The following is an 18995-nucleotide window of genomic DNA, read 5'->3' as shown; positions in this document are numbered from 1 at the left end:
TCCCCTTTGCTACTGCATCTGTTACTGCTTGCACAATATTAAACAGTCTACAGCCATATTAGCACTCTTTTTAAGAGACCACATGATTTACATTTATTTATGGGTTTGCCAAAACAATGACCTGCCACATCCATGAAACATAAGATTAATTTGTCATGACCTTACTGATATTTTTGTATAGCCAGGTACAACGGTGTAAGAGTTGTTCTCAAGTATAAATCAAACTCATTACAAAGAATTAATGCAGAGAATCTTGTTATAGAAACAGCTGTCATACTTGAGTCATTCCATACACTTAATGCATTCATAACAAACATCAGTAGCCGCTATAGTGCGTTTTTCCTTGTAAAATTATGACAATCAGTAAAACCGCATACTTGTTGCAGCCGTAGTTTCTAAAGTCTGGCTTTCCACAAAAGCTGATACAATATTTTCCCATAATTTCAGATTCTCAAAAAGGGATGCAGGCGGTGGAGCAGAAACATATAAATTACCAATTAGCGAGCCAATTAGACTCAGTAATCCATCACACATTCAGTGGGTGGAAAGAGGGTAGGTGGGACTTGTGATTGTGATATGACAGAAGAAGGATGCACAGGCTGAGCTGGAGGATGTTTCCTTGACAGGATAGATAGACAACGTTTTGATCACTTGATTCACTTCCCTTGGGATTTCGTACGAAGGTAACTTCACTCTAGACAATACGCATGCGCGTTAATACTGAACAATGGACCTCTCGTGTGCTTTCATGTCTGTATTTGAGTTTCTGTTCCATCACTTGTTGGTTAGCGTGGGGGTACTTTTGGCTTTGCTTATACTCGTTTTGATAGTGGACTGTGATCTTGTGTTAGCATTTTATTGTCGATTTGGTAAGAAGCCATCAAAAGCGCTATCAGGGAAGGTGGTATGGATTACTGGCGCATCCAGTGGAATTGGCGAAGAACTGGCATATCAGTTGGCCAAGTGTGGCGCTAAACTGGTGCTCTCTGCTAGGAGGAAGGACGAATTGGAGCGAGTGGCTGAGAAATGCAAACGTAAGAAGTGAAATGTGTTGTTTCCGAGGTTGTTTCTTTGAGCAAGCTAACTGTTTAATGGGGGACCAAGGTATTAACTGGGGAAAGAAAATACCAGTGGATCTCACTTCACAGGTGAAGATCCAGTTACTTGCATGACATGTATTAATTCTGACAAGCACTGTCTGTATGCATGTAGTCTCTTGCCCAGACCGCTTTTTTTTTTTTCTATTTAATGGGTCTGTCCCCACCCAAATGCAAAAGCGGTTTGGACACAAGACTAGATTTACGAGTAAAGGCTTGACCTACCTTAATCCAAGATTTAAGATTAGATACTGGGCAGTAGGGGGTGAAAAGCCCCAAATAGTACATTCACACACGTACAATTTGCTGGAATTTACAAAGAATGGTGAAGTGACTACTTTCTAAAAGCTGTCGCAAAGTTTGGCTTGCTGACTTCGTTGATGATTTATGAGTTTTAAATTTTTCATCTTGGCCATTGACTTATATATAGTCTTTGTTTTGTGGCCTTTACTGTTGACCTGTGTTTACAGATAAGCCTACACCCCCTTGTTCTGGAGACTTTCCCCTCTGCATTATTCATAATGGTGTTGTAGTAAAATAGTGTTTGGTGTCCTAGTAGTCTAGTACCATGCAGGTGCAGTTTCCACATTTTAGGTTGTATGCTAAGTGTCTGCAATGCACACCATTAAATTGTACCAAGAATATACAGCTTGTACCATTATTCACTCTTGCCTGTGCAAAATTTGCAATTTCACGTGAAACAAACTATAGTAAAATCTTATTTTGATTGTGACATGTGCAACAAGATGTAGTTCTTTGCTTTAAAAAAGTTTCATGTGTTGCAAATTGTAGAAAGCAAAATTTGCACAGTTGCATACCATTGTGCTTGCAACTGTTGCATCGCTTGTGTCTGCTGCATATCATATCTAAGGTCTGCATGGGCAAGAGAAAACTGAAAGGAGAGCTGGACCCTTATTGGTGATCCTGCTAATAAAGTAGTAATGATTTGATACAAACAATTGATCCATAGTTTGAGTCATGTGGAGCTTTCCCATTTTGTGCTCTTAGCTTCGATTCACATTACCATATATGATAGGCGAAACTTATCTTCCCCGAGTGCTTAGTAACACACTTTTCAACAGAATGTGATATTTAAGTTCACATAATAAAAATTTTCTTGCGTCAAATCAGTGAAATCACCCTGAACATCAAAAATTTTAACTTGCAATCTAGTGAGCCTTGTTCCAGGAAGTAATCATTGGTTTGAAAAAGATTGTTGTAAAAGACTGTCCATATTTCACATGTTACAAAACAGTAGCCATACCTAGCTTGCCTGTTTTGTAATGAGTTGGTTGAGTATAAATTATGCGGAAGGACGAGATTGTATGTATCCAGTGAAGTAAATTGTATAGGAATTACAAGACGGTTCTATCTGGGTACACTGTTCACATAAGACCATATTTAAATCTTTAAACTGTGCTACCATAAGCATGGTATCTGTTACCATGTATGTATGATAAATGTGTTTATCAAATACTGTATGCCTCTTCAGAATTATCTCCAGAGGATTGCAAGGACTCTCACCTTGTGTTGCCACTTGATCTGTCACAATTCAACACTCACACACAACTGGTAGACCAGGTTGTATCCCAATATGGCAAGGTATATGCGTATCATTGCACAATCATATTTGTTATCTATCTTTATCAACAGATTGACATACTGGTGAACAATGGTGGTCGATCCCAGAGAGCTCTGGCTGTAGAGACCAGCTTAGATGTACATCAAGTCCTACTAGAGATCAATACACTGGGCACGATTTCTCTTAGTCAAGCTGTAGTGAAGCAGATGGGAGAACAGGACAATGGACTAATTGTAGTAGTCAGCAGTATTGCTGGTAAACTAGGTAATTTATTATTTGTTGTAACACTGAGAGTCTAGTAAATGATTGTGTCAAAACTATTTGAGTCTGGATAACATATTCAGTAAATGCATGAGACTGTTAGTACATCTATTTTGTTACCACCCATTGCATGTGACTCCAATATATTTCCTCTCTCAAATTTCGCTTGTACGTACCTTACAGGTGCTCCTGCTAGTGCTGGTTATTCTGCAACCAAGCATGCCCTACAGGTACAGCTGTTGATGTAGTATGTATGTATGTATGTATGTACATGTGTAATGCTAGTGTGTGTGGTTGCATGCACTTGTTTGTTTGTCCCAATAACTCTATGAGCATGTCTGAAAAACTAATAACAGTTGATGGAGTAGCTCGGAATTTTCAACTGCATCTTGGCCATGCATCACCATGTTAACAAGCGAAACCTGCCTTTGAACATTTTGTATTGAAGGAGCATTGTCAGTTATATATCCTTACTCAAGTTTCCAATGATTTGCTGGTTCAGTAGGATACATTCTTCTGTGTGCGTGCGTGCATGCGTGTGTGCAACTGTGCATGCATGACATTTGTGATTTTACTTCTATAGGGTTATTTTGGTGCATTAAGAATGGAAGTCGTTGAAAAAAATATTGACATTCAGTTGGTTTGTCCCGGTCCGGTTGTGTCCAAAATTTCTTTAAATGCATTCTCATCACAGTTGGAAAAGGTATGTAAAAAATACCCATCACTGCATGTGTGATAATGTATATTGTATACACACACAGCCTGTAGAAGCACTGGAAGAAAACCAAGCTGGTAGAATGAGTACTGAGAGGTGTGTTCATTTGATGTTGATTGGAATGGCCAACAGATTGAAGGAGTTGTGGATATCACCCCATCCTGTTCTACTGTTTACCTACATAATGCAGTACTTCCCCAACATTGCATTAATGTAAGGGCTGTTCATGTGATTGCAACATACATGTAAGCTTGGTAAGAAAGAGCAGACCAATTTGTTTTCTACGCAAGACTTTAGTAATATTATTACTTGCTGACGTTTTGAGGAATCTGAACTGCTAATCTGTGAACTCTACTAGGGATTTGGGTAGGTCAATAAGATTGCAGCAAAGTAACCACAGTATTTGTATCATGGCACTTTCAAATAGGGATGGGCGGTATAGCATTTTTGAAGAACGGTACGGTATTAGGAAAAATACCTCGGTATCACTAAATACCTTTTAAATGTGGATAAGCTATGATTCGCACTTATACCCATATTGTTTTAAAAGAAACAAATGAAACAACAATAATATTGTACCACAAAGTAAGTTTTGAAATAAAGTAAAAACCATTGTGAATACTTCTCATAGCTCTGTGTTTGTCTACAGCATAAGCATGTTTGTATGGGGCTTGACTTCATGTACATATGGTCACCACTAAACCACCAAAAATTAATTACTACATCAAATTCAGTATTCGGTATTTTTAGAAAACCACTTTGGTATCTGAAAAATACCTTGATTAACTACTAATACCTAAATACCTTCCAATCCTATTTTCTAACTCTGGCGGTAGGTCATCTGGATGTATCACGCAGTACTAGTATATTAATAATTATTAATTTAAGGGATCCAAGTAATAAAAAGTAGTGAAACAAGAGATGAATGATGGTATTACAACATAGCTTGGTGAGGAAATCCCTACATTGACATGTTATAGCAATCATTTTGTTCAATGCCAATGTGGGCACTGAGTTATGCTGTAATACATCATTCATGTCTTGTTCTACTACTTTTTATTGCTTGGATCCTTTTAAACTAATGATTGTAGTTTGTTAGGTTTTTTTATTATAGCATAGAGCACATTGACTGTTCTATTATCGTGACTCCTGTATTAAGAGTATCTCAAGTCAGTCTTTCACTACCAGGGATGTGTGTCACTATTTCATTGTGCTAGCATTATGAATACAGCTAGTCCAATAATAATGGGGTGTGTCATCATGATAGATTGGTAAGAGGTATGGTCTTGATCATAATTTATCAAACAAGACTGCGTTAATATAGGCGTGGCATTGAAGTTATCGTGAATTACCACCAGAGCATATGTGCTTCAATAAGCGTCTAAATATGCTGCTCAGGGAAGTGTTGATAGGAAAAATTAATGCCTCAATATGGTTTCATTGCATGGAGAAGGAAGAAGGACTAGCCTGATTAAAGATAAAAGGAAAGACAAGACACAGAGGGCACACACTCGTTGGAACTTCAAAAGGCACATCCCACTGGTAAGTTTGTTATTGTGGTTTAAAATGGTGGTCCAACCTTGTGACTGGTCAGGCAGGAAGATGGGCAGGCAGGTAGGCAGACGAAAATTCAAGTTTCTGTGATTTTTAAAAAAATTCTATATCCTGCCTGTAAGTGTTTTCTTACTGTACTTGGTATTAAATGGACTAAAGCTAGTATTATTCCATAAAGGTGATTTTCGTCGCATAATCATGGAGGTTTGGGATTTTCTGCCCAAAAATATCACCTAATTATCAACTTCACTTTCCAACATTGGTTAGGCATCAAACCCAATTGTGCCTCTAGAGCAACCCCAAATGCTTCTATTCAACAGATCTTTTTTTAACATCTGATATAACTGATCAATGCCTTCAGCCAAGCTTAACTTGACTATGGTTTACACTACAGGCAGGCTTGATTTCTTTCACTGTTTGATGTTACTTACTAAAGCCTGAAACATGCCTTTTTGTCTACTGTCACAGCTACAATACGTGTATCATCTTTGTCCTCCTTTGTGTCCCATTTTTCTCTCAACTATCATGTAAGTGTCAATTTGTGGATACCACTTCAATGGCTTTTGTGCTCACTATCATGATAAAGGAAATCATCTCTAACTTCTGTAGTGACTGAAGGGAAATGTCACCTTGGGAGATTTGTGATATGTCCGGTACCATTCTCTCCTTTGATGGGGTTCACCAGTCATAAAATTACAAATAGAAGGAAATCAATTAATGCATCCTTTTTAGCTATGTTCAGCCTGTTACACGGTATTATAAACAAAGAATATTATGAGGAATGCCTCTGCAATTAATCCAGTCACCATGGGAAATATGGACAATTTCTGATACAAATGTAGGGAAACCATCATGTGCTAGCTACCACAAATCAGCATTGTCAGTGGGGAGAAATGGGACACAAAGGAGGACAAAGGTAAATCCATGATATGTACTTTGTATTTACTGTGGTATGCCAAAAGGCACCTGTCAGGTTGAAAGCGATATCTAACAGTAAAAAGTCAAGCCCATAGCCTTAGCCATTGCTTGTCACGGGCAGGCAGTTATTCAGTAGAAAAGTAATTGTTAATTTAAAAAAAAAAAATTCCTTAGCAACTTATCAGAAGCATTTTTGGCAGCTAGCACATAGCAATGTTTCAGAGGAGGTTGGACATGATACAAGCACTTCTGAAATTTATTTCTGTTAATTGCATAATTCTAATGGAGTAAGTGATAGAAGAAATGTTTAGCAATATCCACACCATGTTACCTTGTGCTTCTTAAGATGAACAGCAAATTCTTATTGCAAGGCGGGTATGCGAGTTTCTAATTCTCTTTTCGATTCTCTGTAAGGCCAAACTAGCAGCATCCACTCTTCTTTTTCAATACTGATAGTTGATGTCATGCTCAACATTGTCATCATGCTCAACATTGTCAGAGGAGGTTGGACACTCACATGCACATGAGTGCATACATTTTGTATTGAAAGTTTAACCAAGCGTTCACGAAAGTTTTCACAAATACCATTCGAGAGTGCACTTCAAGTTTAGTCTATTCAGCCAGTCAACCCCATTCAACCCCACTACTCCAGGTACGTAAAATGCTCTTGAAATCTACAGGATCACGTGTGTAAGTATTCGCTGGGTGGAATCCATGTGTAATACTATAGGGATGCCCTATGTAAGTGTATTTAAACACAATGATTGTTGAAGAAAGCAATGTGCATGCTAACAAAGCCTCTAAGAGTATTGAAAAAGAAGAGCGGATGCCGCTAGTTTGGCTTTACAGAGAATCGAAAAGAGAATTAGAAACTCGCACACCCGCCTTGCAATAAGAATTTGCTGTTCATCTTAAGAAGCACAAGGTAACATGGTGTGGATATTGCTAAACATTTCTTCTATCACTTACTCCATTAGAATTATGCAATTAACAGAAATAAATTTCAGAAGTGAAATTTATCATGTCCAACCTCCTCTGAAACATTGCTATTCAGCATTAATTCTGCCTATTTAGATTATTTAAGCTCAGTTCTATTAGAGCTTTTGTTCATTTGTGCACAACGGTAAGTGGAAATAGTGCTGAACATCAAAACACCAAATCTAAAATTTCTGGAAGTCTAGGGGGTGCTACCAAGGTTAGTATAAGTGAAGATATCTAACACTAAAACTAATACTAACTAAAATGAAACTAATACTAACTAAAATTACTGAATATGGGGTACTAGAACTAGACCTAAACTAAAATGAATTTGCTGTACTAAAACAACACTACTCTGAAGACACTTTTGGGTTTGATCTACCTAACCAATACTGCCAAGGCACCATGAAGGTATTGTGACATTTGCGAGGGCTGGTTTCTGGTCAACGTTTTTTTTATGAGAAAGTGAAAATTTCCATGATCCTAATTGCAGTAATACTACCGGGTACTGTACTGTATGATGTACAAAATAGTCAACAAGGATTTTTGTGTAATAATGCAAATTTTGTTATTACATTAGGATGGGACAAGTGATCGGACCTAAGCGAGTGAAAGCATTTAAAGCTGGCAATGTTCATGTAAGTTATATAATATATTTTTGTTGTTTATAATACCATGGTGTTATACACTGTAGAGTCTTGATGCGGGATATTTGAAATGAACTGTAATTCTAAAAGTACAAGTATATGAATAAATACAAAAACTGTTTCTGTGTAACTGCAATAGTTTAGTGTGATAAAATGTACTTCTGTACGTGTCCTTTTTAATTCTAAATCTACATTAATTTTTCTATACAACTCTTGGTACTACTACTAAGGGATTGTTCACTGTGTTCAGAAGGTGTATGTTTATATTTCAGTACGTCACAGCTCAACAAGGCTGCAACAAGCATCACAGAAACATCTCTCTCCATTGCTAGTGAGAATTTGTCCCAATTTGATTTCACCACTATTTTTGATAGATTTCAGGACAATGAAGGATGCTTATTTTATACATGACATAATCATACAACTGATGTAATCTTACTTTACTACTCTAGGACATTTAAAAAATTATGCAGTCTATATAGAATCTAGTTCACTTTTTATTTTGTAAAGTAGTAATGCTGGGTATTATAACATACTAACACAGATAGATTGCTATGATGTAGTTATCCACAAAATACACTATGCATTTACAACTTCGATTTGAACAGTCCACTCTTGATACCATAGTAGACCATCTTGTGTGTTTCATCAAAGTAAGGTTGGAGTCTCTCCTTACAATCATTCATCCATGTGTCGATCCTTGATCCTGCCTCATACGCTTTGTAATCTGGCATCCAAAGTTGTGTAAACTCACACACAGCTTGCACATCTGCTATTGAGATCTCATCTCCTGCTAAATATTTGGTGTTTGCCAGAAAATGTCCTTCAATCAACTTAATACTCTTGTGGAGCTTTTTCTGTGCCTCTTCAACTTTTGACATGTCGATTTCACCTCCAGTAAACCGAGGGATCAAAAACTAAAAACAAGACACATTATAGCAACACATAATGACATGGTCAGTACTTGGTTAGCGAAGTACATTGCAGCTCCTGCTCTGGTGTTGGTATGATGCCAGTCAAGGTACTCATCTACTTTAGCACGACGTTCAGGATTGGCAGGGTACCAGTGGTCTGGCAGGTTATACTTGGACACCAAATATCTCATGATGGCGGCACTGAAATACGAATAATGTCTAAGTTCATACTCACATAATAACAAAGTCGTAAATGCTTTGTCTTTGCCAAACTACCGGTGTTTTTAAGGGTAAAAATTTCTTTCACAAATTGTTACCACCAAAATTTTCAAGGGATATATTTTCATGAAGCTCTCTTTATTTTTAAAGGGGAATTTTTTTGTGTGGATTGGTCGTGTTCACCTGTGCTATTTGTAACTTGTTAAGTAAAGATAACTAAAATTTCAGAACTGAAAGAGCTTTGATACAGGCAAGAACAAAACAGATAACAATATTTCATACATTTAGTATAGAGCATGCAAACATGTTTACAACATGAAAACATTCTTGTTCCAGAACAAAACCATTGGGAGTGACCACGTGTTCATCTTTGACAAGACTATATTACGCAGGGCTCAGGTGACAATGATAAGAATATGTTGAAACACTGAGAATATGTTGAAACACTGGCTATGTTTTGTTCAGGTCTGTATAGTGTATGATAATTATCATGATACTATTACTGCAGCAAATTTTGTAGGATAATTCAGGAGGTGTTATGTAGTCATGCACATTTGCCTTAGTGGATGTCTTGAATAGACCAAAATTTCACCTCAAACTGTGAAACACAGCTTTTTCCAGTGTTTGATTTCTTTCAAATTTATCAGCAACAAATACTTATCAATTGTGGACTTCAAATTATTTGTTTTTGACCGTTGATGTCAACCCCTTGTGCAAGGGAGTGTTACATAGGCATGTGATGTAGGCAGATCAAAGTATGAAATTTTGCTGTGACCTAGAGCCTTTGCCAGTATGTGACCTAGCTGTGACTTAATAGTCACTATCCTACTAGGACCTGCAGAGAAGGCTAGCCTACTGAAAGCCTGTGTAGCAGGGAGTCAGAAACATGTTACTGTGTATCCTAAATATTTTAAGGGTGAAAAATTTCACAGATTCTGTGGTTTTGGCGGTTACCAGCAAAAATTTTATCTTTGAAATATTTAAACCTCCATAATATAGTTGAATACATTTTGGGAGTGTTTGTAAATCTGTATTTTAGCAACATTGCTCAACCTCAAAAAATTTCCCCCTTGAAATATTTAGGCTACACGGTACTAAAACCCTGTTCAATGCAGTAAAAAAAGCCAGACTTAGCAACAAGTTTTGTGTACTATTGGATTATGAGTGTAATGACCATTAACTTGGCACAAATTTGGTGACCTTGACCTGTGACTTTGACCACAATTACAGATCTCAGCAGATCTAAACCTACAGTGAGTGCTTGTGTAGTGGACCTGAAACCTTATGCATACACCTTATGCTATTGTAGCCTTAATGTGTCTATTGTAGATGTATGCTATTGACCCTTTGATATTTTTGTAATATAATTGTATTCTGCTGAGGCAGCTGAGAGTCTTTGTAGTGAGCTGTGTATGAGTGGTTTGTTCATTGTGTTGTCTAATCCAGTCGATCCTAGCTACCGATTGCTCCCCAAGGTCGCCTACTACATTTGGCGTAGTCGGCAGGATACACCTGAAGCGATTAAACCTGGTACCGTGGTCTTGTTACGGTACCCGAACAGGTCAGATCCTGCTTTGTACTCAGTAGTTTCTCGCTTTGTTTATCCCTAGTGTGCAGTTGGCGGCGACCCCCTCAATGGATTCAGGACAGGACTCGCAGGGTGCACAATTGCAACCGGAAGCAGTGACAGTGGCCAGAACTTCTAGACCCGTTATCACACCAGACGCCTTCGATGGGGATAACGGCTGGGACGAGTGGATAGGTCACTTCAACAGTGTGTCAAGGGTGAACGAATGGAACGATCAGACCAAGTTATTATGGCTTGAAGTCCGACTTGTTGGTAAGGCCCGGAAGGCTTGGAATCGTCTCACCACCGAGGAGAAAAACAACTACAATTCAGCTGTCGTTGCCCTTCGGAGGCGCTTTGAGCCAGAGAGCAGGAGAGATCTCTATGCAGCCAAATTCCAGACCCGTGGGAGGAAATCAAACGAATCTTGGGGAGAACTAGCCGATAATTTACGGAGTTTAGCAGACAAGGCATTTCCGGATTTGGATGAGACAGCTAAGGAGAAGCTGTCAGTCGATCGTTACCTTACTTTGTTAGAGAAACCCGAAGTTTCGCTTGCAGTTCGCCAGCGTCGTCCTAGAACACTCAATGATGCAGTCAGTGCTACTCTCGAGATCGAGGCCTTCATGTCATTGGGAAACCAGACACTAAGCCGCCACTCTGCTACTCCCGGATCCACTGTTGCTAGCTTGGACAGTTCCATTAATGCTTCCTTCGCGAGTAGAGACGACAAGATGTGTGAAATGCTACAAACCCTCATGTCACTTATGGATCAGATGGAGATCACTATTGCTCGACGTTTGCCAGTGGATAACCGAAGCAGCGACGCAGTCAGCACTCCAAGACCGAGGGGGCAAGACAGAACCGACTCAACAAGGCGTGGACCAATTGTCTGCCACAAATGCGGCCAAGCTGGACATTATGCTAGGGGGTGTGCTAACCACTGATCAACAGCTGAGTCGGGAAACTAACAGCCCTCCCTGCGTCGGGTCAAGCAGATGAGGGCTTGGATAGTGTGACCCATGTGAACAATTTTATTTCTAATGATTCAATTTTATTGCGGGCAATTGATCCCGCTAATGCTTATCACGTAACTGGGATAGTAAGTAATGTGCCAGTAAGGTTTATGGTGGATACAGGGGCAGCAGTTAGTCTCATAAGGGAAGACGTGTGGACACAACTAACATCTATGGGAGACATAAAGCTGGAAACTTGGAATAAAAATTTAGTTGGAGTAGAGGGCAGCCCATTGTCAGTCCTAGGAGCAACTACACTTGATGTTACATTAGCTGGAACAATGGTAAGTGGTGATTTCCTAGTTGCGAAGGCATTGAGTGCAGAAACTATTATGGGTTTGGACTTTCTAGAAGGCCAGGGGTGTGTTATTAACACAGGCCAAGGTGTCATCCACATGAAGGGAAAAGCCATCCCACTTAGTAGGGAAACCAAAGCACATGTCAGCAATGTAAGCATTAAGGCAAGTGAGAGACTACACATACCAGCCTATAGTGGAATTGAAACATTGGCACAGATTCCCTTTGAGGGAGAAGTAGACCCAGCTGTAAACTGGATAGCTGAACCCTTGTTATCAGATGATATGCCAGCCTTAGTAGCTAACGCTATTGTTACACCTTTTAAGCAAGGGGGAATCACCACTGTACCAGTAAGATTGATCAACCCTTCTCCTCAACCAATTGTGATAAACAAGGGTATGAAACTTGCCCAGTTGGGCAGTTGTGCTGATAATTGTACTGTCAGAACTGTTGATATAGCCACTGAAGACCAGCCTCCAATTGACATACCTTTACAGAAGCAACAAGCGTTGTGGAACATGGTTGAACAGTGTGATGAAACATTGTCCGAAGAGCAGCAACTGAAACTTTACAATCTGTTATTAAGCCATGCTGATATTTTTGCCACTGGAGATGATGACCTCGGGAGGACCAATCACCTCAGTCACACTATCAGCACTGGGAGTCACATGCCCATTCGTCAACAAGCTAGAAGGATGCCACCTTACCAGAAAAGTGAGGTAAAAGAACTGCTAGAGAGCATGCTAGCCAGAGATGTTATCCAACCATCCAAAAGTCCATGGGCATCCCCAATTGTTGTGGAGAGAAAGAAAGATGGCTCTGCAAGATTCTGTGTCAACTACAGAAAACTGAACTCTATTACCCACAAGGATGCCTATCCACTACCAAGGATAGATGACACATTGGACACGCTAGCAGGATCCCAATGGTTCTCCACACTGGACTTGGTCAGTGGGTATTGGCAAGTAGAGGTAGCCGAAAGTGACCGTGCCAAGACTGCTTTCATAACTCAGGAGGGGCTATTTGAATTTAAAGTCATGCCATTCGGACTCTGCAATGCACTAGCAACATTTCAGAGACTCATGAATTTGGTGCTGGCTGGCATTCAATGGTCCGAATGTCTTGTCTACCTCGATGATATTATTGTGCTGGGCAAGACATATGAAGACCACCTCCAGAATCTTAGTACAGTGCTACACAAACTACAGTGTGCTAACCTTCGCTTGAAACTGCCAAAATGCGCCTTTTGCAGGAAGGAGGTCTTATACTTGGGACACAAAGTATCCAGGGAGGGAGTATCTACAGATCCAATGGAGGTTGAGAAGGTTGCTAATTGGCCAACACCAACTACCACACAAGAAGTGCAGCAGTTTCTGGGCCTTTCATCATATTACTGTAAATTTATCCAGAATTTTGCTTCCATTGCAAGGCCTTTGCAGCATCTGACTGAGCGTGGTAGAACTTTTGCTTGGATCACTGAACGTGCTAATTCTTTTGCAGTATTAAAGCAGCGGCTCACATCAGCACCCATCTTAGTATTTCCAGACTGTTCCAAACCCTTCATCCTGGACACAGACGCCAGCCAGGATGGTATCGGTGCTGTTTTGTCCCAAACTCACGAGGGAGCTGAGAGGGTAGTTGCCTATGCCAGCCGCTCTATGACCAAGGCTGAACGGAAGTATTGTGTCACAAGAAAAGAGCTCCTAGCTGTGGTTGTCTTCACCAAACTGTTCCGACCATACCTCTTAGGCCAATCCTTCAAGCTACGAACAGATCATGGCTCCTTAACTTGGCTCCAAAACTTCAAAGATCCCTGTGGACAGCTGGCCAGATAGTTAGAGCAGCTTCAGGAATTTGACTTTGAGATTGTACACCATAGAGGAATCAAGCACCAGAATGCAGATGCATTGTCCAGGCGGCCATGCCGACAATGCCAACGACTTGATAGTGAATGTGATGCCAGTGGTAATACTGTGGTTAATGATGTGTGTATCTCACAGGTCCCACCAGTTGAACCAGTGCCAACTAGTATGGCTACTCAAGTACAGGGCAGTGAACCAAATGAGAGCATTAGAGAAGTGCAGTTAGCAGATCCCATGATTGGACCAGTTTTGAGAACCAAGGAAGCAGGTACACCACCAACAGCAGAATTGACTACTGCAAGCAACCACCACACCCGCCAGTTAGTACAGCAGTGGGATCAACTTGTCATCAAGGATGGAATATTGTATCGGAAGTTTGAATCTAGTGATGGCACAAAGAACAATTTCCAGATGATTATCCCCACACAGCTACAAGAGAAGGTGTTAAGTGAGATACATGAGAGTAGATTGAGTGGGCACTTTGGGGAAACTAAAACACTGCAAAAGGCTAGAGAACGATTTTACTGGCCTGGAATGTCAAGGAGTGTAAGTGACTGGTGCAGAACATGCCCCAGCTGTGCAGCCCGCAAGGGAACCGGCCAAAGGAGACGTGGAGCTTTGCAAAATATGAAGACAGGATACCCCCTTGAAGTAATTGCAATGGATATAGTAGGACCATTTCCCCCTAGAAAGTCAGGTAATAAGTACATCTTGGTAGTGTCAGACTATTTTACAAGGTGGGTGGAGGCCTTTGGCATTCCCAGCCAAGATGCAGTGACAGTAGCTAATTGTATTGTGAACTCAGTGTTCTGTAGATGGGGAGTACCTAGTCAGCTTCACTCTGATATGGGAGCACAGTTTGAGTCTCTGATTATCAAGGAATTAGTAAGATCTTGTGTATAAGTAAAACACACACAACTCCCTACCATCCGCAATGTGATGGGCTAGTGGAGCGATTGAACAGGACCATCTTGGCAATGCTGGCAACAATGGTCAATGACCATGGTAATTCATGGGAAGATCATTTACCAAAGGTATACTTTGCTTATAACACAAGCACCCATACTTCTACTGGCTACACTCCATTTTATATGATGTATGGGAGAGAAGCAAAAATACCCGCAGATATTGTCTATGGCACTCCTACAGAACAACCCCAGACTCATTCCCAGTATGCAAGTAATCTACGTCATTCATTGGAGAAGGCATACTCCCAAGCAAGAAAGGAAATGAACACAGCTGCCCAAAGGCAAAAGTCCTTATATGATAAAAAGGTGCATGGAGAACCCTATAAGGTGGATGACTTAGTGTGGTTACTAAATCCTGCGGCTCCTAAAGGGAAATCCCGGAAACTGAATTGCCCTTGGGTTGGACCATTCCGGGTGGTAAAGAAATTGTCTGATATTGTCTATCGCATTCAAGACACTCGCAGTCACAGAAAACGTCAAGTGGTACATTTTGACAGACTTAAACCATGTGATCCAAACATGAGAATTGCACAAGGCAACCAGCCAACCAGGAATACATCACCTGCACCAGCTCCAGCTATTAACACAGAACCCCCAGGAACAAACCTACAGTTGTTAGATGATGATGATATGGATAGTCAACCAGCAGAAATACCCACAAATCCCACCACAGCAATGAGGGATCAGCCGAGACGCTACCCAACAAGGACATTTAGAAGGAGACCAGCTCGTTATGCTGATGGCTATGAGTGAACATGGGACATGTTCTTATGGAACCAGGAGTAATGTAGTGGACCTGAAACCTTATGCATACACCTTATGCTATTGTAGCCTTAATGTGTCTATTGTAGATGTATGCTATTGACCCTTTGATATTTTTGTAATATAATTGTATTCTGCTGAGGCAGCTGAGAGTCTTTGTAGTGAGCTGTGTATGAGTGGTTTGTTCATTGTGTTGTCTAATCCAGTCGATCCTAGCTACCGATTGCTCCCCAAGGTCGCCTACTACACTTGTGTGCCACCCCCCTTGTGCATCGGCTGTGTTATGCCTGAAAGTATACTGTAGAAACTCAGTACAAATAAAACACTTTGAAGACAAGTTTACTCAAAATGAAATTTTACTCAAAATGAAATTTACTCATTGATCAGAGCATAGATTTATAAACCCCAGGTACCTGGGGTTTATAAATCTATGATCAGAGCACATGCATGTACACGTGCAATAATACGAGCAAGTAACACGTGATACCTTTCAAAAAGTTTGAACCCATTATCATCTATCGCTGGCACGGTCTTGGCAGGGCAGACCTTCATGAACTCTTCGTTACTTCTGTTCTCAACTGCAGGACATAATGTGCAGCCATTCGTTTAGTATTATAAATCACGACCACCAGGACAACTTACGTTTCGCTATGTTAACAATAACTGGCTCATAGGGGATCTTGTTAGCGCGTAAAAGTATCATCACAGCTCGAGATGGCTGTGAAAATGCATCGAAGAAATATCTCAGTCCAGGCATCTTCCGACTTTTTCAATCGTCGCAATTTCCAGTATTTATAAATACGACACTGAGTAATTATAAATAGTTTTATTTGGGTTTTTCATTTAGACAAGGAAATAGTGGTGCTAAAGTAACTAACTTAAGTGTCATGTCAGCATTCAAACGGTAACTATAAATTCTTTTGGATTGAGCTTGTGTGGCTTGGGGAGTGGCTTCGGTTTATCTTTTTCTGAATAGCTCACCTATGTATGGTACATGCCAGGATGATGATATAGGTATTTGTAGTTGGTCAAGTACCTGTACTGTGCAATCATGAAGGTTGAACATATATCCAGAACTGTTCTTTGACTTGTCTGCTGTAATCATCCCTTTAATGCTGAAGGAGAATCCTGGATTCTGTGGTGAGATGACAACACTCAAAGGAATGTGCACGGCAAGTAAAGAGCTCAACCTTCAGTGATTTTGGTGCTTTAGTTGGATGAATAAAAGCATAGTTGAAATAAACTGGATATCTGACAGACAACAGCTCTTCTACATCTCCAACCTGTAGTATAAAAGCAAATACAGCAGTAATAGACCTATACCCGTGTTGAATGACTGTTTAATTAGAGTAGTTAGATAACAGAGTAATATTGTTCCAGTAAAGGTCTGTACACTGTATAGCAGGCCATTTCAACAATTTTGTAATATTAAAGCTAATTCACTGGAAACAGTTGCCTTATGAATCATTGGTATCTACCTGTCAATAATTTATTACCGACTATTAAACTTTTACCCTTTACAAGATTGTTCACCCAAGTAACATATTTCCACCTTGAGATTTTGTATTATCAGCAGTTATCTAAATGTATCATTGCCTGAGATTCAGATAACCAAGGCTCTACAATGGCAAAAATAGCTAGGTGAAATCTAAAGTGTGGAGCCTGAAAGCTTTAATTCTCATTCTTGTCTATCCAAGTGAAAGTGCCTGACGAACTGTTCAATCAGAACAGTAAGTAACCTTGTGAGTCTCTTCCCCATAACCACTACTATATAGTTACCTCATCAGCATCAGATGTGTCATCAAGACTTTGCTCAGACTCAAGATCTTCAACTTCCTCATCATCTTGTGTCTTAGTGAGCTTTGCTTTTTCAGGATTAACAAACTCTTCATCTTCTACTTCCACTATTTTATCATATTTCTTTCCTGTAGTTAATGTAGCGTCATCAAAACGTTGGTACACATGTACATGTGATATTGTATATCGTATACACAGCCTGTAGAAGCACTGGAAGAAAACCAGGCTGGTAGAATGAGTACTGAGAGGTGTGTTCATTTGATGCTGGTTGGAATGGCTAACAGGTTGAAGGAGTTGTGGATATCACCACATCCCGTTCTACTGTTTACTTACATAATGCAGTACTTTCCCAACATTGCATTAATGTAAGAGCTGTTCATGTAATTGCAACATACATGTAAGAAAGAGCTAGTCTCACAGGCCAGTTTGTTTTCTATGCAAGACCTAGTAACATAATTACTTGCTGTAGAAAAGGTGTTTGAGGAATCTCAACTGCTAATCTATGAACTCTACTAGGAATTTGGGTAGGTCAATAAGATTGCAGCAAAGTAACCACAGTACATGGTTATCATGGCATTTTCAAACTCTGGGGGTAGGATATATCACACAGTAAAAGTATATTAAAATTATTAGTTTTAAAATGAGTAGGGATACAAGTGATTAAAAGTAGCGAAACAAGAGATGAATGATGGTATTACTGCATAGCTCGGTGGGAAAATCTCTATGTTGGCATGTTATAACAATCATTTTGCTCAATACCACAGTAGGGATTTTGCCACCGAGCTAATCTATAATACTATTATTTCACTACTTTTTATTGCTTGGATCTCTACTTCATTTTTAATTAATAAAAGTTTTTTTTTGTTATAGCATAGAGCTATACACGTGTGACTGTTCTATTAGGGTGACTGCTGTATTAGAGTATCTTGAGTCAGCCTTTCACTACCAGGGTGTGTGTCACTATTTCATTGTGCTAGCATTATCTAGTCCAATAATAATGGGGTGTGTCATCATGACAGATTGCTAAAAGGTGTGGTCTTGATCGTTATTTATAACCAAGGTCACGTTAATATAGGCGTGGCATTGAACCTATTGTGAAGTTACTGCCAGAGTGTAAGCACTTCAATAAGCAGTTTGCAGCATCTAAATATGCTGCTCAAGGAAAGTGTTGATAGGAAAAATTAGCCTTAACATGGTCTCATTGTATGGAGAAGGAAGAAGACCACCCTGAAGATAAAAGGAAAGACAAGGCGCAGGCAGAGGGCACAGGTGGCTGTATTTGGCCTCCAGCCTTGCAACTGTGGTCAGGCTGGCAGGCAAACAGTCAGATGAAAATTTGAGTTTCAGTGACTTTAAAACTTCTATATCTGACTGCCTGTAAGTGTTTTCTTGTTTTTGATGCCGTATTTGATGTTAGATGAACTAATATTATTCCATAGAGGTGATTTTCGTCGCGTAAGATGTTTCTAGGATGATTTTTAAAGGTGGCATTTTAGGCAGCACATGTGGTTCCCTACTTAAATATTACTACGTGCTGTACTGTTTGATAATAGGAATCATGGAGGTTTGGGGTTTCCTGCCCAAAAATATCACCTAATAATCAACCTCGCTTTTCAGCTTGACAGTATTGGTTAGGCATCAAACCCAATTGTGCTTCTAGAACAACCACTAATGCTTCCACCAAGTTTCTATTTGTCTTAACAGATTTTTTTTAACAACTGACTAACTAACTGATCAATGCCTTCAGCCAAGCTTAATTTGACTATGGTTTAGACTACAGGCAGGCTTGATTTCTTCACTGTTCGATGTTGCTTACTAAAGCCTGAAACATGCCTTTTTGA

At 39.8% G+C, this 18995-nt stretch overlaps 3 protein-coding genes across 3 annotated transcripts; 1 reads left to right on the top strand and 2 right to left on the bottom strand.

Moving 5' to 3' along the window:
- The first annotated feature begins 688 nt into the window (after positions 1 to 688).
- On the top strand, positions 689 to 7962 carry LOC136236373 (dehydrogenase/reductase SDR family member 7-like). The gene is made up of 8 exons (XM_066026514.1): positions 689 to 1034; positions 2590 to 2699; positions 2751 to 2943; positions 3124 to 3170; positions 3524 to 3643; positions 3702 to 3868; positions 7686 to 7743; positions 7800 to 7962. Exons 1-8 carry the CDS (start codon positions 728 to 730, stop codon positions 7824 to 7826), a joined length of 1029 nt encoding a protein of 342 aa, XP_065882586.1. The 5' UTR covers positions 689 to 727; the 3' UTR covers positions 7827 to 7962.
- A 138-nt stretch (positions 7963 to 8100) lies between these two features.
- On the bottom strand, positions 8101 to 16156 carry LOC136269082 (uncharacterized). The gene is made up of 4 exons (XM_066064543.1): positions 16000 to 16156; positions 15845 to 15935; positions 8717 to 8867; positions 8101 to 8669 (listed from the first exon to the last, which is right to left on the bottom strand). The coding sequence occupies exons 1-4, from the start codon at positions 16112 to 16114 to the stop codon at positions 8340 to 8342; spliced, it is 687 nt and encodes a 228-aa protein (XP_065920615.1). The 5' UTR covers positions 16115 to 16156; the 3' UTR covers positions 8101 to 8339.
- A 15-nt stretch (positions 16157 to 16171) lies between these two features.
- Positions 16172 to 17412, bottom strand: LOC136236756 (uncharacterized). Its single transcript, XM_066026998.1, has 4 exons — positions 17137 to 17412; positions 16548 to 16640; positions 16394 to 16492; positions 16172 to 16338 (listed from the first exon to the last, which is right to left on the bottom strand). Exons 1-4 carry the CDS (start codon positions 17410 to 17412, stop codon positions 16255 to 16257), a joined length of 552 nt encoding a protein of 183 aa, XP_065883070.1. The 3' UTR covers positions 16172 to 16254.
- Positions 17413 to 18995: the final 1583 nt, after the last annotated feature.

This window comes from Dysidea avara, chromosome 10, assembly GCF_963678975.1.
Source record: "Dysidea avara chromosome 10, odDysAvar1.4, whole genome shotgun sequence".
Lineage (NCBI taxonomy): Eukaryota > Metazoa > Porifera > Demospongiae > Dictyoceratida > Dysideidae > Dysidea > Dysidea avara.
This window is presented reverse-complemented; position numbering and strand designations above follow the sequence as displayed.